This window comes from Vicugna pacos, chromosome 16, assembly GCF_048564905.1.
Source record: "Vicugna pacos chromosome 16, VicPac4, whole genome shotgun sequence".
Lineage (NCBI taxonomy): Eukaryota > Metazoa > Chordata > Mammalia > Artiodactyla > Camelidae > Vicugna > Vicugna pacos.
This window is the reverse complement of record NC_133002.1, coordinates 42,315,209-42,331,780: the sequence shown is the minus strand read 5'-3', so window position 1 is coordinate 42,331,780 and position 16,572 is coordinate 42,315,209. Positions and strand designations below refer to the sequence as shown.

At 54.3% G+C, this 16,572-nt stretch overlaps 1 protein-coding gene across 7 annotated transcripts in view; it reads left to right on the top strand.

The window, feature by feature from the left end:
- Positions 1-16,572, top strand: part of RAP1GAP2 (RAP1 GTPase activating protein 2) — a 167,535-nt gene that overhangs the window by 146,442 nt on the left and 4,521 nt on the right. For 6 of the 7 annotated variants that reach the window (XM_072939016.1, XM_006219061.4, XM_072939015.1 and 3 more), the window contains 10 exons: positions 1,996-2,067; positions 2,533-2,619; positions 3,948-4,082; positions 8,835-8,972; positions 10,678-10,796; positions 11,379-11,492; positions 11,765-11,882; positions 12,367-12,493; positions 15,556-15,632; positions 15,991-16,029. In XM_072939016.1, the coding sequence (XP_072795117.1) occupies positions 1,996-2,067; positions 2,533-2,619; positions 3,948-4,082; positions 8,835-8,972; positions 10,678-10,796; positions 11,379-11,492; positions 11,765-11,882; positions 12,367-12,493; positions 15,556-15,632; positions 15,991-15,999 (996 nt within the window). In that variant the 3' untranslated portion in view covers positions 16,000-16,029. The remainder of the gene's footprint in view (positions 1-1,995; positions 2,068-2,532; positions 2,620-3,947; positions 4,083-8,834; positions 8,973-10,677; positions 10,797-11,378; positions 11,493-11,764; positions 11,883-12,366; positions 12,494-15,555; positions 15,633-15,990; positions 16,030-16,572) is intronic. The other variant, XM_072939017.1, reaches the window with a different exon arrangement.

Here is a 16,572-nt window from a genome sequence, read left to right as displayed (position 1 = left end):
TGTGCCCCCTTCCCCTCACTACTGATCTGTTGCTTGAGCAACCTCATGGTCCTCCAGGGCTTTCAGGCCACCCTTGGGCAGGTGTGGGGATCTTATCAAGTGTGGAGTCCTTGGAGGCACCCCCACTTCTGGTGCATCCTTCTTACTCCCACACCCGTGCCTCCTCCCGCTTTCTGGTCTTGAAGAGCCTCTTCCCCTGAGTCACCTGCTGCCTCTCTCCTTCCCAGCCCCTGCAGGGAGGCCCTGGCTGGATTTAGAAAATAGGAAGGTGAGGTTGTGTTCAGGCAGCTTCTGCTTTCAGCCCAGCAACCCAACCGTCTGCAAGAGGAGGGAACCACAAAGGCCCAGGCGTTCGGACGGGAGGGAGCGTGTGGGGTTAGAGAACGGCCAGCAAAGGGAGGATCCCATCTGCGGCCTTTCTGACCCAGCTGCTGCGGGGCGGTGGGCTCGTGGGCTTGTCCGGCTGGGAGACTCAGGCCGATTTCAGAGCATACCGAAGCCACTCACCCAGCCAGCACAGAACACACTAGTGCAAGCCTGAGGAGGGGGCGTCGGGGTGGAAAGAGGAGGGAGCTGAACCTGGCCTTGTCCCAGTCAGCAGCCTTTCCATGGCCGTCCCCTCCTCCTGACTTTGGCTCTGTGGGTGGAACTCTTGACTTGTGCCCGGGGTGCATAGTGACTGGTGGAGGGGCACAGTTTGGCAGCTGGAAGCAGCCAGAAATCACATCAGCCAAATACACGCCTTTTCCCGTCTCTGGGCACCATAGTGTGGGCTGTGTGGACAGCCTTGGGCTGGGGGAGAGAAAGCTGTACTGACCAGCCCTCTCCCGCTCCCCTCCCTTCCAGATCCTGGCAGGGCCCTTCCGGCCCGGCTCCGAGCTGCCCGCACACCCGGTCTGGCAGACTCTCTGCATCTGCCCTACTTCACGGGCCCGGGAGGCTGGCGGTGCGCCAGGGCTGGGCTTACGCCAGCAGCCACCCGGGGAAGGGAGAGGGCAGAGTCTCCAGAGAGGCCTGCAGCCTCGTGGGCTGAGAACAGGTGAAACCAGGGCATCTCCAGGCAGAGAGGGGAGATGGAGGTGTGGGACCTGTCCTGAGCCTGGGAGACCCCACGAAGAACACCTTGGTGCCCTCTCTCCATTAGTTCCTGCCTCACCAGGCTGGCCAGAGGTTCACACCCCACCCCGAGCCTGCATGCCCATGCAGAGCACCTGCATGTCCCCTCGCCCCCAGTTCCCACCCTGGGCCCTGGTGCTCTGTGGGTTCAAGCCTCACCCAGACCGACCCCGCGTGTGGGGTCGGGGCTCCCAAACACCAGTCTACTGACTGCACAGATGCTCTCAGGAGCTTCAAACAGTTGCAGAGTCCTGACTCCACCCCAGAGCTGCTGATTCAGTAGGTTTAGGGTGGAGCCCATGAAATCGGTATTTATTTTTAAACACTTGAAGTGATTCTGATGTATGGCCAGTCTTGGGAGTCAGTGTTGTGGGAGAGAACTCCCGAGCAGGGTTAGAGAGCTCTGGATCGTCTGCTAATCTCCGGGGCTAATCTCCTGTGTGCCTTTTGAGGGATGGCTCCACGGCTCTGGGCGTCTGTATGGTCATCAGGAGTACAGGGCTGATCATTGTCCCTGCGCCTTCTCTGTAGGATTAGCATCTTGTCAAATGAGGTGATGAGATAGCATTTCCTGGGCTCTTGTACTGCATCAGAATTAGGGTTCCAGGCTGCTCCTCAGCCCCGCCCCGTCATCTTGCCAAACTTGCTTCCCGCCTCCAGGAATGCAGACGAGGGCGTGTGGATGGCTCTGCGCAGTCCAGCCCCACTTCTAGGAATAGTGACTTGGGTTCACTGGCGCTGGCCCAGGGGGCGCTTTCTTTGTATTCTGGGAAGGGGAGGAGAGGGAAGGGGGCTCCCCCAGGGCCAGGGCTCGAAATGCTCATCATCCTCAGCTTGTGTCTCCCTCCTGCTGGCCCACACCGAGCCTCTGTGTTTCAGGTCGCGGTCACCGCCAGGGAAGATGTGCCTGCCTTCGGCCCACCTCTGCCCAGCCCCCCTGTTTTCCAGAAGGTAAGAAACTCTCCTTCTGCTTCTCTCATGTCTGAGATTCCAGGTTTCCACACCTGAGTGGCAGTGGTTGCAGGGGGGGACTTGAGAACCTCCTTTACTTGGTGTCTGTCCCCACCTCTCCTTGTGTGGCCAGTCTGGCCCAGCACAAGGCCTCTTGTCAGGGTGCTTGACACTGGGGTTGTCTTTCTGCTCAAAGGAGGGTTTTATGCTGTACGCCAGTCCCAGGAGCCTTGGCACAAGAGGCCTCCACTCATGGAAGTGCTATGGTGGGTGTGGAAGGTGGATTTGCCAGCACCAGGGGAGCTGGTTTTCATGTTGGCATCTTAGCAAGTGGGCTTGGGCTGGGCTAGAAACGATGCAGTGTCAGAAGTAGACCTTCCCCCCAGATCCCCTGAACTGCCCACCTCTTACTGTGGTTAAAGCCCTTTGGCAGCAGCTGAGGGTGGAGCATCTTGTCTGTTCCAGGGCCCAGAGTTCAGGGAGTTTCTGCTCACCAAGCTCACCAACGCGGAGAACGCTTGCTGCAAGTCGGACAAGTTTGCGAAGCTGGAGGTGAGCACGATGTTTCTGGTCTTCGTCCTGTCCACCGGGCCAGTCTTTCTTAGGGGTCTATTCTTGGGAACTGTTTAAGGTGGGGAAGCACCATCTTTGCCCCTTTAAGCCTTCAGCATTGTGTTGATGTGGAGCTCTTTCTTGTGGGAACTCCATCCAAACTTTAGGTCTAGTCAACTATTTGCCGATCACTTATTGAGCACCTACTGTGTACTGTGCTCTGTTCTGTTCCCTGGAATACTGGGATAAGTGAGACAGTTTCTGCCCCTACAGAGCTCACAGGCTGGTGGAGACAGGTATGATAGAGTGCCCTGGACTATGATGGAGGCCAGCAGGGGCTGTGGCTCAGGGTAGTGGCTGCTTCTGCCTGTGAGGAATGGAAGGTGTGTTCAGGGAAGGCTTTTTAGAGGAGGTGGCCTTTGAGCTGCCAAATCTGGATATCTAGTGAGATTTTTGCCAGGAGGAAAGATTGGGGAGGGTTATTCCAGGCATGGGAAACAGCATGAACGAAGGCCAGGCAGATTCAGAGCATGACTTTGTGAGGGAGCTCCAGAGGGTTGGATTCATGAGGGGGATGGAATGGTGGGAGGACCAGCTGCAGATGCTGGTTGGGTCAGATCAGGAAAGGCTTTGAGCTAGAGGTGATAAGGCCCTAATAAAGTACAGGAGGAGGTGGTAGAGGTGGCGGGTAGACTGAAGGCAAGAGGGCAGGAAGGGGGCCAGCTAGAAGCTATTATAGAAGTCCAAGAGACACAGTGGCAGCTTGCTTCCACTGGACACAGGAAATGATCAGAGTCAAGAAGACTTGATGGACTCTTGTATATAAGAGTGGGGGGAAGTGGGATTGTGGGGAGCCCTTGGCTTGGGCTCTTTGCTGACATGGGACCACTGGAGTTGAATTCTGTCTGGACCTCCTGTTTGGCGGCGCCGGCAAAGGCTAGGTTGCTGAAAGGGCTGGTCCTGGTCTGTGTGAATGGCGCCCCCTGGAGGCTGTAGACATGACCTTGGATGCACACCTGGTTGGAGAGGAGCTGTGGGCAGTTGGGTACATGCAGGTGGCGCCTGCGGCAGAGATCTGGGCTGGGAGTCATCAGGGCAGAGCCATGGAAGGGTGGGATAGCCCTGAGAGAAGGGAGCAGGGGGCCGGACACAGAGCTGTAGTGTTAGCTGCAGCATTTGTGAGTGTGGAGCCCAGCCTGGTCCACACTGTCACCAGGATGCAGTTGGCCAGAATCGCAGCCCTTGGGCCAGGTGTCTGGAGCCTCCCGGGGGAGCACATCTATGCTCTCAATGACAGCTTAACTACCCCCCATCCTCCTCTCTTCCAGGACCGGACGCGGGCAGCCCTCCTGGACAACCTTCATGATGAACTCCATGCCCACACGCAGGCCATGCTGGGACTGGGCCCAGAAGAGGACAAGTTTGAGAATGGGGGCCACGGGGGATTCCTGGAGTCTTTCAAGGTACGAGCACAAGGGTGGCTGGGGAGTGCCAGGGGAAGGAGAGTGGGTGAACAAGAGAAACTAACCGGACGAAGTCCACATGATCCTGACCCCAGAGCCCAAGTGCCAGCTAAGGTGACAGGACCAGCCAGGGCATTGCAGGTGTTTGCAGAGGGCAGGGGTGTCAGGAAGTGTGAGCGGTCAGAGCAGCCATCGGCGTCTCTGGTGTCTTCTACATCCTTTGATCTGGATTGTCTCTGGCCTGGGAGTCGGGTAAGCAGGGACAGGGAAAGAGTTAGTAGCAGGAGAGGAGCCCATGCAAACCGAGAACATGCCTGCTTTCATCTGCCTCTTCCTGTGGTGGGGGAGCCCAGGGCAGGATGGCAGGAGCAAGGACACAGCCATGGGGGTCTTCAGCCTCCAGTGTGGGAGACTGCGAGGGTTTTTCTTGATGGCAGGGCAGAGGAGGTCCTGGCCAGGGCTGGCGGGATGGAGTTACAGTCAAGTCCTTGTGGACTTTGCAAAGGGAGGAACTTTCTAACCAGAATGAGCTACTAGAATAAGAAGTGAGCATCCTGTCCCTGGAAGAATTCAAGGGGAGCTTGGACAGACACTTAGCTGACAGGGTGAAGAAGGGTCATCACGATGTGCTTGCCAAGGAATTGTTGGTCCACCCAACACTTGCATCCAGCATCTGATTTGAGCCTGGCTGTAATCCTGTCCCGTTGGCAGAACCTGGGCCTTGTTATTTCCACTCACACGTGAGGGGACCGGCTGAGAGAGGCTGGAAGGCTGCTTAAAACTGTTACACCTACAGGAGAGGTAGAGCCTTGCTTCAAAGCCAGGTTTTCTGGGTTTTAGGTCAATGTTCTGCTGGATTGCCCACTGCAGAATGATTTGTAAAGCTACCGTTTTGGGAGTGGTGTGTGTGGGGTTAGGGTTAGACCTGCCTGTATTAGAATCCTGGGCATGGTCTTTAAAGTTTCTGAGCTACAGTTTTCTTATCAGCAACACAGGGATGATCAACAAAACCTCAACCTGCAGTTGATGAGAGAACTCATTGAAATAATGCTGGGAAACGTGCACGTGGCTGGGACACCAGAAATGCTCCGTAGAAGTAGTCATTATAGTTTTCACGGAAAGTGAAAGCTTAACATGTATCATCCCATCTAAAGCCTCACAGCTGCCCTCTGTGCCCCGTGAGGAAGACTGTTGTTATGGGCACAATACTTTTCGTATAATTCATACCCAGTTTTAATACCGATGGGTGTGATTTTACATGTGAGGAAACTAAGTCTGAAAGAGACAAAAGTAATTTGTCCCGAGTCACCCAGCAGACATGGGAGTTGAATTCGGGTCAGCCAGATTCCAAAGCCTGTGGTCTTGACAGCTATGTGACGCCGCCTCCTGGTTCCTGACTCAACTAAGATTCCACCCACGATAGCCCAGCCCGGGCAAGCCTGGGGTCCGTCCCTTGCTGCCAGGCTGGACCACAGAGCAGGGCAGGGCTCTGCTGGCCGTAGTGCGGGCCGGCTGCCGAGATGCCTCACGGGGGTAGGGGTAGGAGCTGAGCTGCTCGCCTAGGCTGGTGACAGATTCCTGTGGCCTCTTTTTCAGTCCTGATGGAAGGTGGCAGTCAGGGTAAAATAGAAATTGGGAGGTCAAGAAGAGATGAGAAGGGCGGAAAGAGGGAGCCAGATTGGCTAGCCCAGCCGAGAGAGGGGTGAATGTGAGACCTGGTTTCATAGGCTTTGCCTCATATCATAGTGAGCCCATCAAACTCCTCCCACATCCTACAGTCAGTGTAATTTGTGTCGGACTTGAGCTGCAGCTGACTAGCTAACATCCTGTTCTATTTTGTAGACAGGTAATGAAGTGTCTGTTGCTTTTAGCTTTGCAGATTTCTTTCTGTATTTTGGAGTTAATTTTTTTTCAGGTTTCAAGTATTTTTATAACCTAGAAAAGCTGGCAGGCAGTGGACATCATGCCCATGGTGCCCAATGGATAAAATGGCCCAGCAGCTGTAGACTTCAGAGCTCTGCCAGTTGTGATCAGCTTTTTTGCAATGCCCCGCTGGGAACACAAGCTCTCTGGCCCTGTCCCTTCCTTCATTCCCTCTTGTCTCCCAAGCTGGGGAGGCCAGGTACAGCAGCATGGAGCCCAGTGGCCTGGGGGACTCTGATGTGTGGGCCGTGCCTGTAGCCAGGCCACGGTCTGACCCAGCTCAGGAAACCATCTCTAGCTTTGCTATTTCTTCATGGGTCACTAGGGGGGTGCTGTGGTGTCAGAATTATTGGCATTCCCTTGGAGTTCCTCCCCTAGACCTCCAGGCAATTTCTTTTGAAAGGAGGGGGCATGAAATGACTCTGGGAAGAAAAGTTGCATGTTTCATCTCATTCCTGTCAAAGTTCGCATCTCGCAGGAACAGGGAGACACAGTTGAGAATTCCCAGGGCTAAAAGCCATCTCCGCTGCCTATCCCCTTGCCCCTGAGACTGTTCTTCCCCTAGCCTCCAGGACGGTGACCCCTTGTCCCTCTCCTAAGGAGCCAACCAGTCACTTCCCTGGGCTGTGCTGCCTGGCACCTCACACCACTGAGACTAACTCTCCTTCACAACTTGCTTCAATCCCACTGGCTTTCATTTAAGCTTTTCTCTTGTGAGAAACAGAACAGTTGGTTAATGGACATCTAGACCCACTTCTCAAACTGAGGTGCTAATCTAAAAAAAAATACATACATATATATATATACATATTTCTAATTATAGAGACTAAATTTTTGCCATGAAACTCACAATTTAAAGACATTTCTATGGAATAAGTAGGCATATTGCAAGTGCTGCCCATGGGGACCACTGGTGTTGGGGGTCTGTGGACATATTCTTGGAGTCTTGCAAGGAGTTTCCTTTATAAAGGAGTGTATACATCACTCGCCTTTGAAAAATACCCATTTCTAGACTGTTGTTCTCAAATGCCATTCTCAGCCACTACCAGCTCTTGAGGAAGTTTGAGTTGGTCCACAATGAAATGAAAAAGAGTGATGTTACTTGATGTACCCATATGCTATGTACCTAAAGCATGTGTGAGCCGAGTTTTAGGAAGCACTGAACTAGCCCTGCCCTTCTCTGACCTCATCATGCAGAAGGGGTGATGGAGGACCAGGGAGGATGAGGCCAGTGTCATTGGAACTAGGACCACAGCAAGCAGGGGGTTGTCAGGTGAATTTCTCCGGCTCTGAGGGACTGTGATGGTTGATGCACTGGTCTGACCTGACCCCTGGTGGCCAGAGAGGAGCGCCAGGCTGCAGAAATCCCCCGCAAAGTACCTGCACACAACAAATGCTTATGATTAACAATCAGAGTAGCCACATTTATAGGTGCTTATCACGTGCTGGGCCCTCTGCTAAGAACTTTCTACATAAGCTCACCCCAGCCCTGTGGTTAGATCTCCTCCATCTCATTTCACGGGTAAGTCTCAGAAAAGCTGTGTGACCTACCAGGGGCACCCAGCTAGTGGGTGGTGGAACAGAGAGCCCAGATGTAAATCCTGGCAGTCAGACCCTGACACCCCGTGCTTGTGACTGCTAAGCTGCATTGCCACCTGGCCGTATTATCGAGTGACCGAATGAATGATTAAAGTGAAGTGATGGGAGGGCTTGGGGGTTACTGGAGAGAAACTTCCCTTCCTAGAGCCTCAGGTCATCTCTGAAGGCCTCCAGAACCAGGGAGCATCGTTCTCGTGGTAGGTGGGATCCTCTGGGACCTCCCTTGTCAGAAAGTCCTCCCTCGGGTCAAGCTGAGAGCCACCTCACTAGAACTGCTGCCCCTGGGTCCTGTTCCAGGGCCGTGTGGCCTGCAGACCTGCCCAACGGAGTGGTCGGTCATCACCTCCCAGGTCCATCCCCGCCAAGGGCTCAGCAGTCTTGATTTTAGTCATTCTTCTCATCCACGCATGTGCTGTGACAAGCTCTTGACCGTCCACCATTTCACTCTTTGCCCATGTGCCCTTTGCTCTTCGGTGGCCCTAAGTGGGTTGAGCAGTTCTGTGCCCCCTGAGACCCGGCGCCTCTGCGGGCGTCTCCCCCTCCAGCAGCTGTCCCAGGCTGCGGGCTTGTCTTGACAACGTCTTAAGTGTGAGGGAGGCTCAGTGCGAGGATTAGTGAGAGCTCCTTACACAGTTCAGCAAGGTGAATGTATTCTAAGTTGCACAAAGTGCACTTTGGGATTACGGCTGAAGGGAGACTAGTCTTTAAATATAGATGCACACTTAGCTTCCTGCCAAAAAAAAAAAAGAGTCCCATTGGGGTCAGGCACATGACTGTGTTTAATTTCCACATGATCCTGCATGAAACACATCATTCCCATTTTACAGATGAAGAAGCTGTAGCTTAGAGAGGTGGTAACTAGACCAGGGTCACCCGGGTTTGGGGAGCTGTCCAAGCCTCACTTTCCTTACCTGGGACATGGGGGCTAATGACCTTTGTCCACCTTGCAGGGAGCTGGGGCCCTGACTCCTCAGACTCCCTCTGGCCAGTGTCCTCCCTCACCTCTGCCTGCAAGGAGCCACCCATCCTCAGAACATGAGACAAAATATGTGAAAATTCCCTGCAAACTGTAGTGCTTATAGTGTGGGCCACAGAGGGAGAGAGACAGAGTATGTGTGAATGTGTGTGCATCTGCCAAGGGCCGTGTCTGCAGACCCCGTCAAGCAGGTGGGGTCCTCTGGAGGGGCCAGACTCCAGCCCTCAGGCCACTGTCCCCTGCTGTCCCTGCAGAGGGCCATCCGTGTGCGCAGCCACTCCATGGAGACCATGGTGAGCAGCCAGAGGAAGCAGCACAGCGGGGGCATCCCCGGCAGCCTCAGTGGGGGCATCTCCCATAACAGCATGGAGGTCACCAAGACCACCTTCTCGGTGAGTGCTGCAGGCCCTGGGGCAGCGTGTGGATCCCGGGAGGGTCCCCCAGGCCTCGGCTGGGGAGGCTGCGGCCAGGCGACCAGAGCAGAGATGACAGAGGGAAACTGAGGCTGTTTCGGGGGTGAGCCCAGGCCCGGCCCTCCGAAATGGCGCCTCCCTCCCAGGCAGCACCTGGGCTTGGCCCAGACTAGAGGCCCTCCTGTCGTCCTGTTCTCCGAGTTTCCTCAACATTTGGGCCTCCTCCTCAGGGCCAATCTTACAAAATAGTCCTGGGATGAGTTTCTCTGCCCCGGGGCCTAGGACCCGTGACTATGAGAGGAGTGTCCTCGCTTTGTTATTATTAATGATAGCGGTAGATGCCTGCCCTCACTGCTGCACAGCGGGCACTGAGCTAGGGCGTTCATGCACATTATCTCATCCGACCCGTGACAGCCGTCTGAGATAGGTACTCATGTGTTTGTTCTCCGTGTTTCATTTGAGGAAAAGGGGGCCCAGAGGGGTTAAGTGACTTGCTACAGGTCCCCCAGCCAAGCAGAAGAGCTGGGGTTTAAATGCAGGTCTCCCTGATCCAAAGTCTTAGCTCTTGGTCACTGTGTAAACAATTTCCAGGGAAAGAGCCTGGCAGGTCTGTGGGTTTGAGTCTGGCTGCTCACACCAGGGGCTGGCCAAAGAGGGACCCACAAACTTAGTCTTTTTAAAAAGCAAAGTGACTATGGATTTGTGTAGGCTAGGGTTTCCTTTCCTTTCCTTTCTTTTTCTCTTTTCTGTCCTCCCCTCCCCACTTCATAGCAGAACACGCTCACCATGATACTAATGATTAATATTATGAATGGTCTTGCATCATTCATTTAATTTCCCAAAGATTTTCATAGCTATTATCTTGTTCCCCGCGAAGTTCTGTGAAGTGAGCAGGGCAGGGCAATTATCCTCATTCTGTGGATGAAGAGACTGAGGCCCAGAGGGTTTTGTCACTCATCCAAGGTTGCCCAGCACATGGGTGGCAGAAGTTGGGGCCGGGTCAGTGGCTGGGGTAGGGGGCTCTAAAGATTGGCCGTAGGCTCTTGTCTCCCCCTCCTTAGTCTCCCACCCTCTGTTGTCCCCCGTCGTGTGGCTGAAGCAGAGCCATGTTCTTGGTGGGCTCCCCCTGCCTGGGCTGCTGCTCTCAATCTGTCTTATTGTGATGCAGCTTGGACCCATTTCTTTGTGAGCAGTGGATGGAGAGTCAGGAGCCCTGGGCTCCCCTGCTGGTGATTTGCTCTGTGACCTTGGCCAAATCTCGCCCCTCCACTCAGCTTCTTCATCAGTAAAGTCAGAGATCAGACCAGGTCTCTCCCAGGGTTCTCGGCTTTGTGTTTCTCAGTCTGTGACCCCCTGAGTCACCCTGTCCTTCTAAGTATGCGAGACTCTTCTTAGGGTGGCCCTGACCCTGTGTTCTGCCAAGAATTCTGGTTCTTGGTAGATTGTTACCTGGGGCCCCAGGTTCGGCTTAAGATATAGGGCAACAGGCTGCAGGTGGCTTGAGTCTCAGGGTCTCAGCTCCAGTTACGAGATCCCAACCTTCCTGGCTGGCTCACTCTCTTCTGGGATCTCCCCCAAGCCAGCTAGGGGGTTGCAGGAGCTATTGGTAAACCAGAAAGGCGGGTGAGGGGAAGGGGAGCTGGCTTGGGGGTGTCAGCACTCATTCTGGCGGTTTCATCGGCAGCCTCCAGTGGCAGCGGCAACGGCGAAGAACCAGTCTCGGAGCCCCATCAAGCGGAGGTCGGGGCTCTTCCCCCGTCTGCACACGGGATCTGAAGGCCAAGGGGACAGCCGGACACGATGGTAACTGTCCAGGGTGGGGTTCGTCAGCTCCTGCCACTGCTGCACCCACCAGATGTTGACCTTGGGGAGGGCTTCCTTCTGACCCTGGTCCCCACTTCAGGCACCAGCATGTCCCCTGTCACCCACTCGGCTCTGTATCTACCGAGGCAGATTTGGCTGGTCTTTGCATGGGAGTCCCCAGAATTGTCGCATTTTGACCCAAACTGGAGATGTTGCTTGGATTCTTTTCTTTGCCTCCTTTTTCAATACTTTCTCAAGTGTCCACTCTGGTGGAAGCCTTCCCTGCTTCTACCAGGTGGAGTTCACCAAACCTTCCTCTGGGCTTCTAGACTGTTTTCTTTCTTTTCTTTCTTTTTTCTTTCTTCCTCCTTTCCTTCCTTCCTTCCTTCCTTCCTTCCTTCCTTCCTTCCTGCCTGCCTGCCTGCCTGCCTTCCTGCCTTCCTGCCTTCCTGCCTTCCTTCCTGCCTTTCTTAAAGCAACACTCAAATGGCATCATACTTACCTGTTTCTGCTAATGGTTCGTCTTTCTGATCCTTTAATCACTGAGCCCACTTGTGGTTTAATTCATCCTCCTCTCCTCAGTGACAGTGCATCCAGCAACCCCAAGACCCCGGATGGTGGACACTCTTCTCAGGAGATAAAGTCTGAGACCTCATCCAATCCCAGCTCTCCAGAAATCTGCCCCAACAAGGAGAAGTAAGAGAGTGGGGGGAGGGGAGGGGCTGGCTTTCACTCCCTGGGGCCTTGGGTTGTGTGCTCTGCTCCAGGCGAGCTGAGAGCCAGCATCTCTTGCCTTGGGAACTCTCTGGAACACAGAAGCCAACTGGCAGGGGCCTGGGGATGCTGTTGGTGGGCAAGCTCAGGTCTGCTAGGCCTGCCTTACCCTTGGTCCCAGGAAAGGCCTGGGCAGGGCCGGGGGCGTGTCTCGGTGTGTGACCAGGGCCTGCCTGTCTTCCTGTTCCCTGCAGACCCTTCATAAAATTGAAGGAGAATGGCCGAGCCAACATCTCCCGCTCCTCCTCCAGCACCAGCAGCTTCAGCAGCACGGCAGGGGAGGGCGAGGCCATGGAGGAGTGTGACAGTGGGGTAGGTGTGGCCCTATCCAACCCCGGGGAGTAGGGAGAGGCACTCTGGGCCCAGCCAGACACAGTTTCATGCATTAAAATAGCTACTGTGGGCAAAGCCCCAAGCAGGCTCTGCAGATAAAAGAGGAAGTATGGAAACCAGGGGCCTGGGCAGCCATCCCCACCCTCTGGGAGCAGCGGTTCAGTGTGGTGGGGTGTGGTCTCCCTGTGGGAGCAGCAGCAGGGGTCAGAGGCCAGACTGAATGGTGTCCCTGCCCTGGGGTTTTGGGCTGGAGAGGAGAGGGGTCAGCCCTGTCTATAGGGCTGGGTCAGGACACTTCCTTGGGGGCAGGGGGTGAGGCTAGAGCCAGGGTTGGAGGCTGCAGAAGGAAAGAGCAGGTCTATGTGGGGAGAGGGAGGCAGTGGCTGCCCTGGGCTTCTGGGGGGACCTGTCTCAGGCCTGCCGAGGGTGGGGCTGGCCTCGCTCACCCGGCCTCTCTCCCCAGAGCAGCCAGCCGTCCACAACCTCGCCCTTCAAGCAGGAGGTGTTTCTCTACAGCCCTTCCCCGAGCAGTGAGAGTCCCAGCCTGGGGGCAGCTGCCACCCCCATCATCATGAGCCGGAGTCCCACAGGTCAGTGGTGTCTTGTGTGGCCGGTGGGGGCGGGGCAGTGGCCTGACCACTTCGTTGGACACGCATCCCAGGCATGCTGAACTGGCCTGTTTCCATTCCAAAGCGTTCGGGCCTTCAGCTGTGCCAGCCCACCGCATCTGTTCATCATCCTTCGGGGGCCTATGTTCTTATCCCCTCCTTATTCATGGGGAAACTGAGGCTGAGAGCTCAGTGATTTGCCAGAGGAGTTAGGATTGTGTGATTCAAGAGCTGAGGCTCTTTCCCCTGACCTCTCGCCCTGCCCTGTCACCGACCCAGGGCCCATGGTCACAGCGACCATCCTGATAATACAGGGATAAGGGGTGGGGGGAGTGATGTGGGTGGATGGAACAGCAGTGGAGAGCCCGGGGGATCCAGAGACCATGCTTATGGTTCAGGGAGTCTGCAGTACATGGAGGGGATGTGTGACAGTGATTAGAGCAACTGACTGGGGCCACCATGGGACCCTGGTGAGGATTTTGTATTATCCTGCCAGCAGTGTGAGCCATTGGAGAGTCTTAAGTCTTTTAAGATTCTTAAGTAGAGAAGAGTCATCTGGAGGAGAGAGACCATTTTGGCAGCTGCAGGTGTTTGGCTGAGCAAAAGGATTGCTGGGGAGTGGGTGCAGGAAGGGAGATCGTGGTGGGTGGTGAGGGGTGATGGGGCCATGGATCTGGGTGTCTGGGGCAATGGGAGAAGGCATGGATTCAAGGGCGGTCCGGGGTCAGTAGTGGGAGCTTAGGGAAGGCAAGGAGTCGGGGCTTTTCAGGATTCTGTGATCCCTGCAGTCGGGCGGAGAAGGAGGAGCCAGCTCTGGGGAGAGGGTGAAGGGTTGGAGCCCGAGGGACATCCAAGCGGATGTGTGCTGTAGACACCAGGGGCACTGCAGGTGCCTGGAAATCAGAGCTTTGGTCCTGCCCTGGAGGGCAGCCTGGTGCGGGGCAGACTGGAGTCTGGGTGCAAATCCTGGATCTTCCCCTTACTAGTGAAGTGCCATTGGGCAAGGTCCTGAGTCTCTCTGTGCCTCAGTTTCCCCAAGTGACAAATGGAAGGAGAGGAATAGTTTCTACATCATGTGGTTGGTGAAGAGTGAATGAGTTACGCTTATCAGAGACCTAAACTGTTAACCTAAGTGTTTGTTCAATAACAGAATAAAACAATAGTGTAATTAGTGGTTCTCAACTGGGGGCAGCATTGCTCGCTAGGGCACATTTGGCAACTTCTGGGGAATTTTTGATTTTCATGGGAAGCAAGTGTGCTGCTGGCATCTATTGGACCCAGGTAAGGGATGCTGCTAAACATCGCACAGGGTACAGGGCAGCCCCCACAATGAAGAGTTATGTGGCCCAAGGTGTAAGTTGGCTGAGGTTGAGGAACTCTAGTCTAAATGATGGAAACACAGAAAAGGCCAGTGGGCCAACTAGGTGGTTTCAGCCACAGTGCTTCTGGGGTTCTCTTGGTGAAGGAATGTTGGCAAAAGAGGACAGCAATGCTGGGAATACAGGAGGATCACTGTTCACAAGCAAATGTGCCCCTGTGCTAGTGGGGCAGCCCCTGGGGCCTGGGAACTGTGGAGCTGGGTTCTGATCCTGGTGCAGGGTTGGCAGGCTCACACCTCTCTGAGCCTCAGTTTCCTCATCTGTAAAGTTGGGTAGTAATACAAATTCCCTGATGATTATTTTTTTTAACAAGGCTTAATTAAACATTGAAAGGGTGAATGAAAGAATCTGTAATTAAGCCTGGCTCCTCCTTGGTGTTAAATGAATATGAAAATAAATAAGGAGTTTGAGAGTATGACTTGCTGAAGTTCCCCAGGGCAGAAGGGGACGTGCAACAGGTCTGTGACTCCTGCCGAGTTCTTATTACCACCCCTCTCACCACCCCTGTGCCCCGCCCACATGGAGTACGTAAACCTGAGGGGCCACATCTCATCCCCAGCCCCTCAGGAGTTGTGCTGGGTACCCTCAGGGACAGGGTGGGCTTGCGGAGATCTGGAAACTCCTCAGTTTTAGGCTGTTCAGCTGCATTTGGGTTGAGACATGGCTGAGGAGAGGGAGGCGGCCTGGAGGGCCTGGTCTCCCATTATTTCAGGTGCCCTGATCATTGGTCTTTTCACACCTGAGCTTCCTGGGGCCCTGAGAGGGGACTGGAAGGTCACACCAAGAGGTACTCATAGCACTGAGTGGAACCCTGTGATGTAAGTTCCAAGAGTAAGTCAGCAGCCTCCAGGTGGAGTACACTGAGCTGTAGACCCCCCAGGCCAGAAAGCCAAGTGGCCCCCCTGCCAGTGGAGAGCCGGTAAATATTTAACACCTAGCTCTCATCACACACATACATACACACACACACGTATGTACATGTTTACTGATATAAAGGATCTGAAGCGCACAACTTACAAATAATGACAAAATATCTAATATTCTTTACTTATAAATCCCACAGAGCCCATTGGTTCTCACAAAAGGCTTTTCTTGAAATTTGTCTGACCTCTGTATCTATATATAGGCAGTGGAAGGTTCCAGATGATGAACACGTGTAGTTCCAACATGAATGGGGATTGGTATTATTTTGTCAGTGATGTGAGCAGCTTCTTTGCTGAATCAGATAATAGTTTTCAAATACTGCAAGGGGATTTTCTCAGTTTTACGTGCCCTTCGCAGTGCAGTGACTAGAGACCCAACACATATGTGACGTGGGGTTGGGAAGAACTATCAGTCAGATAAAATAAAGGATGTAAGTCACTTTAGGAGTATAGGTAATAGTGAGATGTTGTAAATAACTAGGAAGCGATGACTCTGAGAATTTATTACCTTTGATGAATATAATTTATTCAATTGTAAGCTTATCTATTTTTTTAAATGACTGTGTATAACGGATTTCTAAAAATTTAAGAGTTGGCTCTCGGGAATCAGGGCAGGTCAGCCAGAGTGCCTAGTGGAGAGGAGACCACCTTCTCCTGGCCTCCCTATCCAGGGCCCCCCTCCGCAGCCCCTGCGACATCTGCAGCCCCACCCTCATCTCAAGGGCGTTCTTCTTTTTCCTAGATGTCAAAAGCAGAAACTCCCCGAGGTCAAACCTGAAATTCCGCTTTGATAAGCTCAGCCATGCCAGCTCCAGTGCGGTAAGGGTCACACCTCCCACATTCCACCCTCCTCCTCCTCCCTGGGGTTGGAGGAAGAGGGCGCCCCACACCTCACACAGAGGAGGCCTGGGGTTGGGGTGGGTGGGAGGGAAGGCAGGCTCTGGTCAGGTCTGGGGGCGATGCTGTGGGTCACCAGCCAACCTTTGCCACAGCTCCTATGTTAGAGCCCCACCCTTGGACACACGCAGATGTGAGTTGGGAAGTGTTGGCTCCTGGGCCCTCATGTCCCTTCCTAGGCTCTCTGGAGAGTTGAGCCCTGAATATGCGGAAGCTGCAGTCGGTGGAGATTATGTTGTCTTGTTATTTAAAACACTCACATGGATTTTTCTTGAAACAGGGTCACTAATGTGAAAGAGGAGTCCTTCGCCTGTCCGAGGTAGGTTGAGTGTTTGTCCTGCTGTGGCCATGAAGGAAGGTGTGTCACTAAGATCAGGGTACTTGGTGGCCTGATACCCTGAGAATGGCCAGAGAGATCCTGACCCTCGGGGAGTGCCAGTCACCTCCTCCCTGGAGCCTCTATGATGGGGCACGGGTCTGGATGGGGAAGAGGGCAGATGGCTTCAGCTGCGGATAGGAGGGGGTGACTGATAGGTTGCACCAGACTCACCAAGTCGGTCTCCCTTCCCCTGGGAGCTTGTTCCAGCAGGCAGAGGGCAGTAGCCCAGGGCCCCACTTTCTCAGTTGGCTCTCTTTCCTCCGTTTTGGCAGCCTCTCCTGCCCTGTGTCTTTGGCCAGGTTTCTGGGCTGAGACGTCCTCCCTGCATATCCAGAGATGCCCTGGTTCCCTAAATGTTGTGCAGGACCAGCCCAGGGAGGCCCCTGCTCCCAGCCTCAGCTGGGGCCGTGTGAGGTTTTCAGCAGAGCAGGGCACGGGTCCAACTCTCCACCACCATGGGGGTATGAGGCACATTTGGAATCA